General features: G+C 41.7%; 1 protein-coding gene across 1 annotated transcript in view; it reads left to right on the forward strand.

Annotated features, from left to right (window-relative positions):
• Positions 1-16505, forward strand: part of LOC138626836 (caskin-2-like) — a 47432-nt gene that overhangs the window by 18352 nt on the left and 12575 nt on the right. Inside the window, exons 2-9 of the mRNA XM_069708765.1 lie at positions 3737-3788; positions 10519-10616; positions 12497-12642; positions 13106-13201; positions 14784-14917; positions 15410-15518; positions 15745-15853; positions 15990-16084. Coding sequence (XP_069564866.1) covers positions 3737-3788; positions 10519-10616; positions 12497-12642; positions 13106-13201; positions 14784-14917; positions 15410-15518; positions 15745-15853; positions 15990-16084 — 839 coding nt within the window. The remainder of the gene's footprint in view (positions 1-3736; positions 3789-10518; positions 10617-12496; positions 12643-13105; positions 13202-14783; positions 14918-15409; positions 15519-15744; positions 15854-15989; positions 16085-16505) is intronic.

A 16505-nucleotide genomic window follows, 5' to 3' on the forward strand; every position in this document is an offset into this window, starting at 1 on the left:
GCTCCTCCTATGGTTTCTTTGATCTCCCAGTGGCGAAGCTCCCTATACAAAACTGTAATCTCTGTGAGGCCACAACACCCATACCACGGTGAAGTGAACTTTTGTCAGCTCTGTTAACTTAGTCGTGCAACCAAAGTGGCAACCTTGCATCCTCCCATTGAGAATGTGGACCCTACAGATCAAGCTCATTTCCGTTAATTTAAGGTAATCAAGGTGTCAGGAGTTCAGTTTTGTCCTCCGTTTTGCCCCCGATCACCTCTCCTCCTGTGTCTCCTGTTTTTGTCTGTGGCCACGCTTGTTGTATTTTGGCAACTGTAGTCTTTTATTTGTGGCATTGCTCTAAACTGGTTTAAATCCTACCTGATTTGATCCCTTTATGTTAATATGGGTAGCTGACTCCTCTCAATCAGTCCCTCTGACTTGAGGAGGTAGCACAAGGGTCCATTTAGGGTCCACTTCTGTTTTCACTGTATTGGCTACCCCTTGGATTTGTGTCTTCAAAACACACCTCCTGCTAAAACCTAATACTTCCTACTCTGTAAATATTTTAATAAGCTGCTTGGCCAATGTAAAAATGCAATTCAATTCAATTCAATTCAATTCAATATTATTTATATAGCGCCAAATCACAACATAGGTTATTTCATGGCACTTAACACATTAAAGTCCTTACGGCAGAACTTTACAGCATTATTCAGAGAAATCCAACAATTCATCAATTCCCACATAAGCTAGGAGGGAAAAAGTCCTCTTTAAGGGAGAAAAACCTCCAACAGAATCAGGCTCAGAGGTGGGCAGTCATCTGCCTCGACTGGTTGGAGTGAGGGAAGAGCAGAGAGAGAAAAGGACAGCATAGATATACAAGAGAAGAACTGTTGGTGGAGATGACAAGCGCAGAGCAGAGACATGCAGCTCCATGGCGGGACATCTGCAAAAGAAAGAACAGAAACTACGCGAGCGAGGGAACTGAATGGAGACAACAGACAATAAGCAAAAACTATGGGAGAAAAAGCATGAAGTTAATGAGATGAAATGGTGTATAGAGTGTATAGAGAGTGAAAGAGTGAGAGGAAAGAAGCTCAGTGCATAACGAGGTCCCCCAGCAGCCTCGGTCTATAACAGCAGAACTAAGCATTGGTTCAGGTCTACCTGAGTCAGCCCTAACTATAAGCTTTATCAAAAAGGAAAGTTTTAAGTCTAATCTTAAAGCTAGAGAGGGTTTCTGCCCCTCAAACACAAACTGGGAGCTGGTTCCACTGGAGAGGAGCCTGAAAACTGAAGCTCTGCCTCCCATTCTACTTCTGGAAACTCTGGGAACCACAAGTAGACCAGCGTACTGAGAGCAAAGTACTCTGCTAGGATTGTATGGTTCTATAAGATCTCTGAGATATGATGGAGTCTGATCATGAACAGCTTAGTAAGTCAGCAGGAGAATGTTAAATTATATTTAAAAACTTAGCTATTTTTCTCAATTTAAATGAAGGTAAAACTGAGCGTTTGCTGCTCAAGTCACATGATAATATTTCAACATTCCTCATTTCAACATGGCAAGGTTCTATGGCATCCAACTGTAAACCTTGTTTTGAACTGAAAGAACAACAGATTTAATCTGCAGGTCTAAGAGTTTTAGCTGAGGTCAAGCCCTTCATCTCTTTTAAAGACCCTTGAGAAGATCACTAATGCTTTTACTTAAAGGTTTCTATTATGATTATTTGTGTGTCAGAATGGGTCAGCCTCTCTACCAGCATTCAGATCCTGTTTAAAAAACAATATATTTTCACTGGCTTTTCCACATTAAGCCCCATCGAGTTATAATCTATACCGCTCTTACACCCTTGTGTATTTTCTTTAATTTAGTCTTGTTTTTAATTCTTTATTTATTATTATTATTATTATTATATTATTATTTATTTATTTCCTCTTATGTTCAAGTCTATCTGATACTTTTAATTATGTTGGATTATGTGCAGCACTTTGGTCAACCTCTGTTGTGTTTAAATGTGCTTTATAAATATACCTGATTTGAAGTGACTAAAAGAAAGTCCTGTAAGATCCTGTTCTTTCAACAGAGCAGGGAAACTTCAGATCCCATTTGGGCATTGTCCAATGCCCAACCCCACTATGTGCGTCATTGTTCATTACCAGTGTGACTTTTTGTGTACATTCAGCCAGTTTTTATGCACTTAAATATTCAGCTCTACTACAGCCTGGTAACAAAAAAAAAATCAAATATGTTTAAAGTATGTGTTTGTACCATTTGCTCATTTATCATGCAGATCACTAATCTTCTGTACAGCAGTTATAACTCTGACAGTGGTCCTTAAAAAAGTGAATGATGCAACAAACTATGATGGCTTTCTTCAGTTTAGTTCTCAATTCGGTCAAAGGACAAACTTGTTGTTGGTCAGTGGTTCAAATTTATGAGCCAAATTTCACCATACTTGATTGTCCTTCTAACTTTCCTCTCTTCTTACCCTTCTTGTCTCTCTCTCTCTCTCTCTCTCTCTCTCTCTCTCTCTCTCTCTCTCTCTCTCTCTCACACACACACACACACACACACACACACACACACACACACACACACACACACACACACACACACACACACACACACAGAAACTTATGTGATTTTTCACATCTATGTGGGAGAAAACAGTGAGGGAAACTGACTGCGATGAATGCCGCTTTATTTCGCGGGCTTGGCAGCTCCCGTGTGGGAATCGGCAGACAGTAGGGCCTTTACAGTAGATCTCAGCTGTAGGATGTCAGAGGGTATTTAGCTGTGGGAGGAGTGGCTCTAGTCCTCATGAGAGGCTGATGTATGAGATGAAGATAGATGAATGATATTCAAAGTCTGGAAATCTAGTGCGATCATTCAAAACAAGACTTTTAGGGTTCAGTAGAATATTTGGAGGTGGCCAAGATTCGATTGTTGAATACTCAGCTAAAAGAGGGTTAAACATGTGGAAGAGGAAGTTAATAATAAAAGATCTGACTTTGAATAAAGAATAATACAACAATGTTCACACTGTAAAGGGCAGCTTTGTAGCCCTCTTTTTGATGTTGAATGATACAAGGGATGGAACCAGTTTGTCTACCACGTATTCAATTTGAGACATTGTAAACTGTTAAAGGGGAATTTCTAGTGATCTTGGTAATTGTGGCAATGCATGGAGAAGCAAGGCTACTAAAGAAAACAAGTGACTTACTTTGTCTTCTTGGCTGTACAGACTGAATGAGTAAGACATGGGACACGTTGCAGTGTCTCCTCCTTGATGAGTGAAAAAAACATGTTCAGTCTTGCTTACTGATCGACTCGTGTTATTTTTGCACCAAGTGCTGCTGTAGAAAAAGAAATATAATGTATGTATGTCTTATACATGCTCATGTTTTTATGTTTGTCACAGGTCTGATAAGATTGCAGTGTAAACAAAGGGGAATTGTACATTTCTACAAAGCAGAATCATTTGTTTATGAATCATTTGGCTGCCATCAGGCGCGCTGAGAGAGAGAAGGGGTGAGGCAGCAGTAGGTGAGGAAAGCTTTCCATCTTGTCAGGACTGTCAAGGTTGTTTGACGGAAGTAGTGATGATTGGAAGAAGTGCAGGGAAAAACACCGAAAACACACACAGGTTTGGAGGGATTTCTGGAGAGAGAGCTGATGAAAAACAAATATGTCACCAAATACTAATTATCTTCTCCTCACCCCCCTTTTTTTCCCACTGTCTTTTTCCAGAGTTGCTGGGCTCCACTAAGAGACTCAACATCAACTACCAAGACTCAGACGGGTGAGAGGATGCACGTGTGTGTACATGCTTGTGTGCGCGTGTCTCGACCTGTGAGATAAGCATGAAGCTGAATGGAACAGAAGAGTCAGTGTCTTGATTGATGTGCAAACAGAAAGAAAAATGCCCTACCTGTGGCTGCTTCCCATTTGTCCTGACTCTTCACAGTGACTCACAGTCAAATCACACACATGTACTGACATATGGTGTCCTTCTTAGTTATTATCTCACCCTTAGAGGGTTACACAATCACAGGGGATTTAGTTTGCTTAGTAAATAGCTAGAATTTGCCCGTTATTATGTGACATATCCAAATTAGAGTGCTAAAATGTACTTGTACATAATTGACCATGTGCGGGGCTGCTAGTACCCTAAAGCTAGATTTATACTTCTACATTTACAGGGCCACTGTACCTTTCTCCGAGGTTATGCTGTAGGCGACGTCATACATTTTTCCAGTAATATATAAGTTTAAATAAGTTTTGTCTTATCCCATTCATGTGTTTGAGAAGTCAACGGGAAGTCAGCTGGCTCATCTGGAGGGAACCTTGGTTGTGCATGCTTTCTGTGACGTGACCAAGAACCTCGCTAATGTGCATGTTTTTTGGGCTAAAAAAATTGCGAAAGCATGCAGAAACTAACAAGTACCTCATGTAGAAAAGCTCATCAAACTGTTTAATTTTTAATCTGGTATATAGTTCTCAAATGAATGAGGTGCCATCCTCTAATCTGGTCCGACTCTGCTTAAAGGTGAAGTCACATTTGAACTCAACAGTCAAACTTCCCTTCAGTGCTCTTTCAGAAGCTCAGCTCCTCCCCCCCCCCCCCAAAAAAAAAAAAAAAAGAGGGTGTTGCACCATGATCAGCAGCTGAGCTTCTAATTGCTTCATCGCCACTGTCAGCAGATTCAGATATTTTGGCCTGATTTTTCTGAAGTGTGGGGATTGACGATTATCTGTTAATTAGATAATTTTTGTTTTTTCTTGTCTAGTCGCTTACTTTACCTGAGTGTCTCCTTTGATCCGTGTCTGTGTAGAGCTCCATATGTGGGGAGCTGAGCCCCTGCGCACAAAGCAAATGAGACAAACGGGTGAGATCTTAAGCTGCAACCGAACTTACACAAGTCACAGTGGACTGAGGGCTTGAATCTGTGAAAACAAAGTTGTTGTTTTTTACTTCAGCAACAATCATAATACCTCCTAAGTGTAAAACAGCATCTGCGGTTTGGTTTTTATAGTTTTCTGGTCATTCCCTGCAAAGAGGGGCTTCAGTGCCATTAAACGTATCAACCTCAGTGTAAATACATTGACAAGGCTGCTCCTCAGCAGTCTGCACAGGTAGATGAAATCACTTTGTTTAACATTAGTCAAACATGACATCAGAATGCCTTATTTCACTCTTTTCAAACTAGTTTCTAGCTACACACCTGTCTTAGTTGCACTGCATTGATAACTAGACATTTCTCTGTGTGAAGCTAGCTCACGATACAATACCCTGCATGTGAGGCATTTAGGGGACATTCGTAAATTATAGCTTGAGAAAATAACCTGGGTTATACTCTTTTCTTCTAAATGCAAGAGACTTTGCATAAACATTAATCACAGGCTGCACCACCCACCACCACAAGTAGATTCACAACCTGTGGGAAACACATCTCTCTCAGCATTATCTCAGTCAAGAGTTTATTATTAAGCTCACTGAAATGTTTTTATCATAAATTATTTTCTTATCTCTTCTTTTATCATAAATCCAAATGGACCTTTATGCTTCTACATATTGTTTATGATACATCAACAAAACTATGGAAAAAGTGTTGTTTTGATGTTTTGGCTGCCCATTATTGTGAAAATAAACAGGTACAAAGCGGCCTGTAAAACTCTGACCAGCTGTCCAAGAGGGCCAGTGTTACCTTGGACACGGCTACTTACACTAAACTATTTCTGGCCAATGCTATTTGGGCCGAGGTTTAGCTACTTTTTATTCTTACTTGAGCAAATTTGGGGAGAAAAAAAATCTGTAATTTGTTCCAAACAAGGCTGAAGTGGGCCAGTATTTTTCTCCTCAAATTTTTTGAATACCAGGTACTATAAACTAACAGCACCTTTATTGGTTAGGTTAGGTTAGGTAGTTACTTTATTAATCCCCGAGGGGAATTTTTTTTTTTGCTACAGCAGCATACAGAAGCAATAAGATAATAATAGAACAATAGAAAAGCAATAAAATAGCAGTAAAAAATATAAAATATAAAATATAAAATGCACAGTATATACAGTACAGTATATATCTATATATATTATATACAAACAACCAAGAAACACAGTCAACAGTGTTATTGTACTGTGATGTATTTTGCCAGAGGTGAGTTATTGTAAAGTCTTATTGGGCAGGAATGGTCAGCAGGAATGATCTCCTGTATCTGTCCTGTATCAGGAATGATCTCCTGTATCAGGAATGATCTCCTGTATCAGGAATGATCTCCTGTATCTGTCCTTGTGGAGCTGGAGGAGTCTTTTAGAGAAAGTGCTCCTCTGTCCCTGCAGCAGGTGGTGGAGAGGGTGGTCAGGATTATCCAATATGGACAATAGTTTGTTCAGCGTCCTCCTCTCCACCACCTTTTCCAGGCTGTCCAGTGTAGCCGATGATGGAGCCGGTCTTCTTAACCAGTTTGTTAAGTCTGTTGGTGTCACCGGCTCCAATGCTGCTCCCCCAGCAGACCACATCAAGGTGTCGATGGAGGAAGAGCCCTTTGAGATTGAGGGCTCTATGCAGTTCACCAGGGGAGGTGGAGGGCGGAGGGGGGGAGGCAGCAGAGGGGGGAGGGGAGGAGGCAGCAGAGGTGTTTGGGAGGTGTAAGGTGTGGAGGAGACAGATGAGGGTGGTGAACTAAACCTGTTGAAGAAACAGTTTAGTTCATTGTTCCTCTCCAGGTTCCCCCTGGTTGTCTCTCTCTCCCCTTGAATCCAGTAATCTCCTTCATACCGGTCCACACCTCCCTCACGTTGTTCTGCTGGAGTTTTGCCTCCAGCTTCCTCCTGTAGGAGTCCTTGCACTCCCTCATCTTCTCCTTCAGGTGGCGCTGCACTCTCCTGAGCTCGTCCCTGTCCCCAGACCTGAAGGCTGCTTTCTTCTTATTAAGAAGAACTTTCAGGTCACTGGTGATCCACGGTTTATTGTTGGGGAAGCATTGAGTATGATGATATGTTTTAAAGGCACACACTTTGTTTAGTCTCCCTTCTTTTCCAGAAAATGTATTTTTGTGACATCTATTAAAGAGTGCATGCTGCAGTATGACTGTCTTGGCCACATGCAATGTGTTGACTTAAGCCTGCTGCGTGTGTCTACATGCAGGGTCAATGTGTTTGTGGAAGGTGATATACAATAGGGGTGTTGAAATCAAACATGTCCATCTGTGAGCGAGCAAATGTGAGGAGGGGGGTCGCCTGTGATATATGAGATCAGTGGAGAGAAGATGAAGAGGAGAGCGGAAGGTGAGCTTGTCATTGAGTCAACACCGTCCCAGGGAGACCGATTCAGAGAGCATGTGTGTCTGTAGAAAGTGGCTGAAACAGGTGACTCCAGTAGTAGGAGGGTCAATGGAAGGATAAATGAGTGTGTGTGTGTGTGTGTGTGTGTGTGTGTGTGTGTGTGTGTGTGTGTGTGTGTGTGTGTGTGTGTGTGTGTGTGTGTGTGTGTGTGTGTGTGTGTGTGTGTGTGTGTGTGTGTGTGAGAGGCTAAAGAGTACAGAGACCAAAACTATATGAGTGATATAAGAGCCAACTCACAGTCAGTAGATGTCTGAGATTTCATATCAGCATAGACTCATTCTAAACTTAGTGATGTTTGGGCTATACACGACTGTTCAACTATTCATTCCTTTTGTTTTTTCATTTATACTACCTGACATGCCGTGGCTTCTGTGCAAGTTTCCTGAGGCACTAAATCCATGCCCACTCCCTCCGACTTTCCCTGGAGGAGGCTGTGGGACTTTTGGGGGCAGGTGCTGTCTTGGCCTGGGACATACTGCTGCATGGTGTGTGTGTTACCCTGAGACGCACATCTTGGCTGCGGTTTCCTTCTGTGTGTGTTCAACTGGGCTGCATGTCAGCTGCGGTGCTGCAGCTGCAGGTCCTACAATTGAATCAAAGAGTTCCTCTTCAATAATGGCCATCACAATAGTATTTTTGAGGTCCAACAAGTGATGAGTTGTTACCAAAAAGCAGTCACATGTTTTTTTGTTTACCCTCGAACAGCACAGGATACACACACACACACAAACACAGAGGAGAGATACAGAGAGAGAGAGCACCACAGAAAATCCCGCCCTTTACCTGGTGAAGTGTCTACATGATATAATTGGAGCCTACACTCTGCTTTTACTATGATTACACAGTACAAATGTGATCACAGACAGTTTCCCTGTAAATTGTCAGCTGGGAACTGTGTACGGCACTTGTGAAAAATAGGCGTCGGGTCACGTCTCAGCAGGCAGCGCGGCTGCACTTCTGTTAATATGGACGACGAAATGAAATGACGCCACGCAGCACCATTTAACGCACACGCCACGCCGGCAGTGTGTCCCAGGCCTATGACACCCCCTCGCACTCGCCACACTCTCAAACGGCCGACCCTATGTCCCCCACCACCTTCACCTAAGCAATTCACTCCCCAGCAGTCTGCTCCAAGGGCTGACGTCCAGGGTCCCATTCCAGGCGTGCCACTCGGAACCTTAACCTCAAATGCCCGACAGCATTGTCCTGCCCCTCCAGTACCCGACTCTCCTCCACCGTCTGGAGGAAGGGAGAGAGTGTAAAATAACCCTAAACTGATGATTTGACACTCTTTGAGGCCTATTCTTTAATTGATTATAAAATTATTTTTAGATGGACCACCATTTCATGAGTAGTTGAATGATAACAAGCCCCTACACTGCTCAGTGTTATTACACTTTAAGGCATTGTCTTGTCTTTTTCAGACCTAAAGGCAATATATCCAATGTGTAAAACAGACAATGTGTGGTTTCAGATGCAGCGCTGGAACTATTTCTTGGTAAATAGATAGATGCAGGGACTTTGAGCAGCTTCATGGAGCTGCCACACTGTCACACTTCTTTATGTGAATTAAATTTCCTTATATTTATATAGCGCCAAATCATGACATAAATCATCTGGAGGCACTGAAGGGCGAGAGACTTCACAATATCCTAATAGAGAGAAACAATAATTTTAGCAATTGCGCATGAGCGACATAAATAAATTGACTTTAAAGGACTCATATTTTACACATTTCTGGTATTTTATTTGCAGTCTTTATATCCATAAGTAGATATTTTTGTGGTTTTAAATACCAGAAACCATCACAATATATTTTATTTTATGTTTTTTTCTGAAACTCTCTTAAGAACAGGCTGTTTTGTGTCTTTGTCTTTAAGGTACAGAAACAATATCAAGTACGCTTTCCTCTGATTGTCTGACTCTTTTCAGAGTAACACATGCCCAGGCCAATCACAGTTTTTGTTTTAGCCTTGTAGCTTGCTGGTGTTGCAAAAAAAAAAATACTATTTGGTGTTTTTTTCCACTTAACAGTTTAGACAGTGGGCCATGCTGAGGGCGGACATGTGACAGGAGTTCTAAAAATGTGACATCCAAAACTTACAGAACTCCAAATGTTTAAATGGTACAGTTACTGAATCCGAGCTTTGTACTTTGTTTGTCACGTTTTCTCAGTATTTATGGTGAAACATGGTGATACATAGCACCTATACCTGCTTTATAATCAAAAAAGCAATAAAAAATATACAATATGGGACCTTTAACAACCTCTCCACCTCTGTTGTAGAAATTTGGGGAAACTAGGAGTTGCGACATAACAGGTACTGTGAGCTCCATGCAGTTTAAAAATTTTTTTTTTTTTACATGAATCATCTCAAATGTTGAGGTGACTCATTTCAGTTATGAATATTAACACAGAAATTAGCAGCCCAGAATAGCTGCATGAGGACAAAATCAATAATAACTTGCCAGATGACCTGATCACCTAACATATTCATCTTGGCATGCTTGAATCTCTACAATGGAGGTGGAGGATGCAAAGTTAGCATGTTCATAGAGCCACGGTAGCCACATTAACGGGAAATATACAGACTTATCTTGCGACACTAAGGGTTAGTTCTGTTTCCAAGGCATCCAGGCTGTTTATTGCCACCTGTCACACAGTGACTGCCAGAGGCTGTGTGAAAATCACCTGAAAGCCCTCTATACTGCTGTTGGTATTCAATTCTCACATGTGGAGAGGGTTTTCCAGCTCTAGCTCGGCTGTGTTGTCTCAGAGGTTCACCACCGCTGGAACGCTTCCTGCGTCAAGCAAAAGCATAACTCATCGACAAAACATGTATGTCTTTAACCTGAGTGGAATATACTACCACACACTCTTGCACATACACAAAAACACACACCGTACACACTTTAAAAGTGTTGTCGGGTGGATGGGGGACGCCTTCATAACACACTTGAATTCTCTGCTGAGCCTGCATTTTGTACACACAAATTTTTGATGGGCACACACATACACAAACACACACACACGTAATCTCAGTCTGCAGCTTTGAAAAGGACTTACCTGCTGTAAAGTAATCAGTGTGATTTATACTCCCTTCTCCTTTCCTGGTCCTCCCCCCCTTGGCTCTCTTTTTTACTTCCTTCTCTTTTTCTCCTCCTCCTCGCTGTCTCACCCACAGCTTCTCGGCGCTGCACCATGCCGCTCTGACGGGCACCACAGAGCTGCTGTCTCTGTTGCTCGAGGCCCAGGCCACCGTGGACATCAAGGACATCAACGGTATAATGATGGCAGAGGAGAGGAGTGTCACTGGCGGAACCAGTCTCACCAGACAAACCCACAACTTAGGAAAAATAATGAAAATATTCACGCTCAAGAAGTCAGTTGGGGTTAAATTGAACCTGAAACTTATTCAGTGGCTTTCTGACACTGAGCTGAAAATTTGTTAGACCCATATGAATAAATATGACTCACTTTGAAGTTTGTCTGCCATGCAGTGCTGTGGCAAATATCTTCAGACTGCAAGCAGAACAGATACAGGAGAATTTGAAGTGGCTGCTCAGCTGTTGAGACCAGAGGAGTGTAGTGCACATAACCATGTATCTGATGTCGGTTATAGCCTCTTGAAGTCCTGTTTTAAAAGGTTGAAATGAGCTTTTAGCACTTCCTTGCCAGCTTATCAGTTTTTTTTTAATTCAGGGTCTCTGACACGCATCAGGTGCAGCACACTCTGGACAGCCTATACAACCAGAAGAAGTCAAGTTACAAATAATATAGATTTGCATATTTGTTGAAGCATTGCTGCATATCAGTGCAGAGAAACAACAACAGCATATGTCTGTGCTCATCAACTCGTAAGCAGCAGAGGTTAGGTGCAGTTTAGTCGAAGCAGGCCACCAACATTAATCCCTGAAGTATTTTTTACCACGTTATGAAACATTAACTTTTAAGGTAAAAGAACAGAGTCTTTATATTCCTCAGAAAAAAGTGAGTAATTATTACTCAGCTCTGCAGTTCTCCACAGGCCTTCAGGGTATTTTAGATGTCTGTTACTCAGTATCTGCTTGATTTTTGAATTGTTTTCCTATTTGACTGACAAATTTGAGCTACCAACTGATCACCAGAACACTGATCACAAGTTGACAGTTCTAATATGTACTGCAGTTCACACTCGGCATTTCAGGCGTCTCCACATCGATCCTGAATGATCACGTAAACATAAATAAGCACATGAACACGCAGAAATGAGAGGAGTTGAAGTAACAATAATAATCTCATTATTTGAAAGGGTCAGGCCCATGTGTTGGTCTGATGTGTGTCAGAAATTAGACAAGATAAAATAAACAAACAAAAAGCTAAACCCAAAGGAGGCCTTGGTGAAACAAGTAGTAGGTACAGATCGTGTTTGTGATCATTAAACAGTCTTTATACTGCGAGTTTCAAGTGAATTTATCTTGCTTTCTGTACAGTTGCTCTCAGGAGAATTACAGTATATATTTTTTCAGACAGTAACAACAAAAACAACAAAAACAAACATCCAAAACTAACAAACCTTCTGTAACATGACGGTAACATGTGGAAGGTCTGGGTCAGATACGAACACCTGTACATGCCACTGAGAGCTACATTCAGTATTTCTATTGCCTATTCAACAGACGTCAGTAGAGTAGATGGTCTTTCATGCGGTCCTTTAGCTTTCACACTGTTAAAAAAAATGTTGTCACGTGTTCCAGACCGTTTCTTACCAGATCGGTTCTCAATGATTCCTGGGTGCGTTCACAGCTGACCACCTCTGATCTGATCAATTCCCTCTTCATGAGGTGATGATATCCCCAGTTGCATTTACATCTTGTTTTAATGCCTCAAGTGGCTAAAAGAATGAATTATTCCTGTTTTAAAGATCTAATCTGTAAAGTACTTTGACTTCGATGGATCAATATGGATGATGCTTCACATTCTATAATTCAGTATGATGGCTTCTTGTGTGAGCTCACCTGGTAAACACTGACATATTTCAAACTCTATGCGCTTACAGTAGCTTTGCATTAAAGAAAATGCTGACTCATATTCTATATGACAAGAAAATTAACTTTGGTAACTGCTGTCTTTTCCTTCCCATCTCATCGCCTCCATCCTACATACAACATTTCTGTCTGCAGGCATGCGTCCGCTCCACTACGCAGCGTGGCAGGGTAAAGCTGACTCCGTCCTGTTGCTGCTGAGAGCCAGCGCTTCGGTTAACTCCCATTCCAATGATGGACAGATCCCGTTACATCTCTCTGCTCAGTATGGACACTATGAGGTGGTGAGTGCATACAGATGCAGACGCAAGACAAAGTTCTACGGCACTGAAATCTATCCCCTTCGGGTCTCAGCTGCTATTGTTCACCAACAATAGCAGTAACACCATTAATGCAGTGACACCGAGAATTACACGAGTGTCTTCAGGCAACGACTGCACACATTCCTTTCGTCCATCCTCATTCGTTTGGCTGCTGAAATGTTTTAAAGGACAGATACACATATCACAGACACACACATACATACACCCCATCTGTTATACAACCCATACTGAGGCCTAACCTCTTTAGTACATCAGCAAACACAACACTGACAATCCTAAACAGCAGCTAAACCAAATACATCATATGAATGGACAAGACATCAACACACATGTAGTGAACATGTTGGGATGATAGACATATATATAAGTACATGTATACAATGCACTGGGTGATATCACTTACATGACACTCTCTCCCTCTCAGTCTGAGATGTTGCTGCAGCACCAGTCTAATCCCTGCCTCATGAACAAGGCGAAGAAGACTCCACTAGATTTGGCCTGTGAGTTTGGCAGACTGAAGGTATGAGAAAGGTTTTGTGTAAAATAAGTGGTTGACGATTTATAATCATCCATCTTGCTGACACTGATGAGATAGCATCAGTTGTCCATGTATTCGGTCATAAGTATTTGAAAGATTAAAGCTGATGATGGTTTTGGATGAAAAGTTCACCAATCTTTTCACAGTTGGATAAGATTTTGGCTACTTTGTTACAAAATGCACTGAGCTGCAATTTTTGTCATTGAAAAATAAAACTTAATTTTTTTTGAACGACAGACTGAACCTCCCTGTGCATAGATTTGTGTCATTCGTGTAGTCATTGCAATTTAATTATTTGCACACGAAAACACCCAGTTTTGCCCTATTTTGGATGAAATTGGTCTTTATTAAACACGTACCACGGCTTAGACGTGAAGTGTGGGAACACATCCCCTGTTTGTTAACGGAGCATTTTGCAATAATTCAATCCCATTGTGTAATACCACTGTGTATATAAGGAGGCGATAGTGAGTCACTGTAGTGTCCAGGCAGTCTTCCCTCAATTTGGTCTTATACCACACACTGTAAATAAAAGTGGACCGAGCTACCATGTCAGAAAAATGAGGCCAATGTAGAAGTGCCTTAAGCTGCAATACAACCGAGTGCCTGAGGTTGGCTCCAAGAAAGCCTTTGACTCCAGACTCCCATTCAACATGTCAATAATTTTTTTCCACTAGTCATGTGTCAGTGTTAGCTAAAGTCTCTCCTTTTTATTCGTTTTTTTTTCGCATTTTAACTGAAAATAATCCATCACTAATTAGAAAATAGGCCTTCAGGATTTTCTGAAACACACTTCACATCATTATGCTGCTGTGAGTCCACTGACCTATAAGCTGTAAGCTGACAGTCATTTATGGTCACCTGTTGGTCTGCTCCTGATGGAATACACTACTTCCTCTTCCTCTCAAGTTGGGCTGGGCGCAGACCAACACGGCATTGACTCTATCTCATCTTTTCATACTAAGTGGTTACAAGACGGGAAGTGGCTGAACTACCTGGTTAGCATGCTAAGCCCAGTAGACATCTGTGCACCACAACACATACAAATCTCCACAATGTCAACACTGCTATTTCCTCACATTCTGTGGGTAATTTTAGTTCATTTTAGAATTTGGAACCTGAAACTCTTGTTCATGTACACATCGCCCCTTTAAATGGTCCCTGGTCTGATTTGGGTTTGCAGTTTATCTGTGAAAGAATAGAAGGCTTTGGGCTGTTTTTTGTCACACACACACAGACTTTGTGAGTGTGTGTGTGTGAGTGTGTGTGTGTGTCTGTGTGTGTGTGTGTGTGTGTGTGTGTGTGTGTCTGTGTGTTTGTGTCTGTGTGTTTCAGTCATTGTCAGTCTGTTGTATCTTTAGACAGCTGTTGATTGGATAAGCCTCTCTGTGTGCCAGTTTAACCCTTTACTGTGCAATATAAGTCATCATTTACATTATTATTTCAGTATATTTTTACCTCAGAACCTCAGCTAGTTTGGCTTTGCATATATACATTATTTATGTATTACTAATGCTATAATTCCTGTCCTGATTCTGCCAGCTAACACTTGATGTCTCTTTAGGTGGCTCAGCTGCTGCTGAGCAGTAATTTGGTGGCAACGCTGTTAGAAGGAGAGGGAGGGAATAACAGCCTCGACTCTCAAGCCACCACCCCTCTTCACCTGGCTGCAAGGAATGGACATAAAGACATCATAAAGTAGGAGAACATTAAGGATTGTTGAAATACATTGTATTTTTATCTATCATGCGTCCTTTCATCATCTTTCCTGCAGTTTCTGTTTACCAGAGCCTTTGCTTCTACTGCTACTGTTGCTACTACTAGTACTACTGTTGAGGAAGTAACTGTTACTGTTACATCTACATATAGCCGTTGCTACTCATACTGTTGTTACCACAGCTACTTAAACTTTCTAGTACAACCCCAATTCCAAAGAAGTTGGGACGCTGTAAAAAATGTTAATAAAAACAGAATGCAATGATTTGCAAATCACATTAACCAATATAAAATAAACAAGGCCTTCACTAAAAAAGACATTGTCTGGATGGTAGCATATGCTGCTCCACAACCTGTATATATTCATGGTTCCTTCCGAGATGTGCAAGCTATGGGTAGCTTGCACAAATAAGTTTTTCTGAGCTTTGGCTTTGGCCTTTCATGCAAGTTTCTGATTCTGATTTGATTGCCTAGGTTGCTGCTCAAAGCCGGCATTGACGTCAACAGAGCAACCAAAGGGGGGACGTCCCTGCATGAGGCTGCCCTCTATGGCAAAACAGAAGTCGTGCGGTTGCTGCTTGATGTAAGCAAAGACGACAAGTATCATGTCTGTCCAACTAATGTGGGATTTAAAGGGTTATGTTTTTGTACAAAGAGTGCAGATAGAAAGACATTGCTGAAAGCTAACACAAATTTACACCCCACTTTCACTCGCTGTGTGTTATTCTTTAATTAGAGGAGGGTTGCGGGAGGATGTGCTGTAAAAGTGCACCTCACCCACAGTTGTCTCCTGTTGTGTTTGTGTGTAGGCGGGCATCAATGTGAACCAGCACAATACGTACAACCAGACTGCTCTGGACATCGTCAACCAGTTCACTACCTCCAAAGCCAGCAGGGAGATCAAACAGCTCCTCAGAGGTTGGTAGCTCTTGAAAGGTTTTTTGATACAGAACTTTGATGCTTTTGTGAAATTTGGATGTTTGTTTAAAATAGGCAGTTTGAACACTGGGGGAGAGGTCGCTACATGACGGTATTCTATCTTTGCTCTTTGCAGAGGCATCAAGTTCTCTCCAAGTCAGAGCAGTGAAGGACTACTGGAATCTCCACGACCCCACTGCCCTTAACTTCCGGGCTGGAGATATTATAATGGTATTTGTTTTTGTCTTTCACTGTTCTTTTGAGAAAGAAAAAGTTCACTTTTATGGCTGTCTAACAAGTCATGGCTTCACTTTGTAGTCCTGATCGCAGCTTCATGTTCATGTGACTACAGGTGCAAATGTTATTAACAAGTTTAATGTAGTCAAACTGCCTGCATGTGGCTGTAAGAGGAAAAATGAACCCCAGATTGTCCAAAAGGATGGTGGTGATGCTCGACAAAGAACCAAGGAAAACTTCCAAATAGATCTAAGCTGAATTCCAGGGTCTAGGTACATCGGTATCTGACTGCTACATGCATTGTTTTTGTAACGCAGTAGGCTTTAGCTTTTTGGTAAGTAACATCAGCTCTTGGCCTTTCCAGATGTTCAAGTTAGCCATTCCATGTGCACTAATGCACACGGGCTTGTTTATG

The sequence above is a fragment of the Brachyistius frenatus genome, unplaced genomic scaffold (assembly GCF_029030835.1).
Source record: "Brachyistius frenatus isolate BFR_SWC_R1_liver_20210118 unplaced genomic scaffold, ASM2903083v1 Contig_78, whole genome shotgun sequence".
NCBI lineage: Eukaryota > Metazoa > Chordata > Actinopteri > Embiotocidae > Brachyistius > Brachyistius frenatus.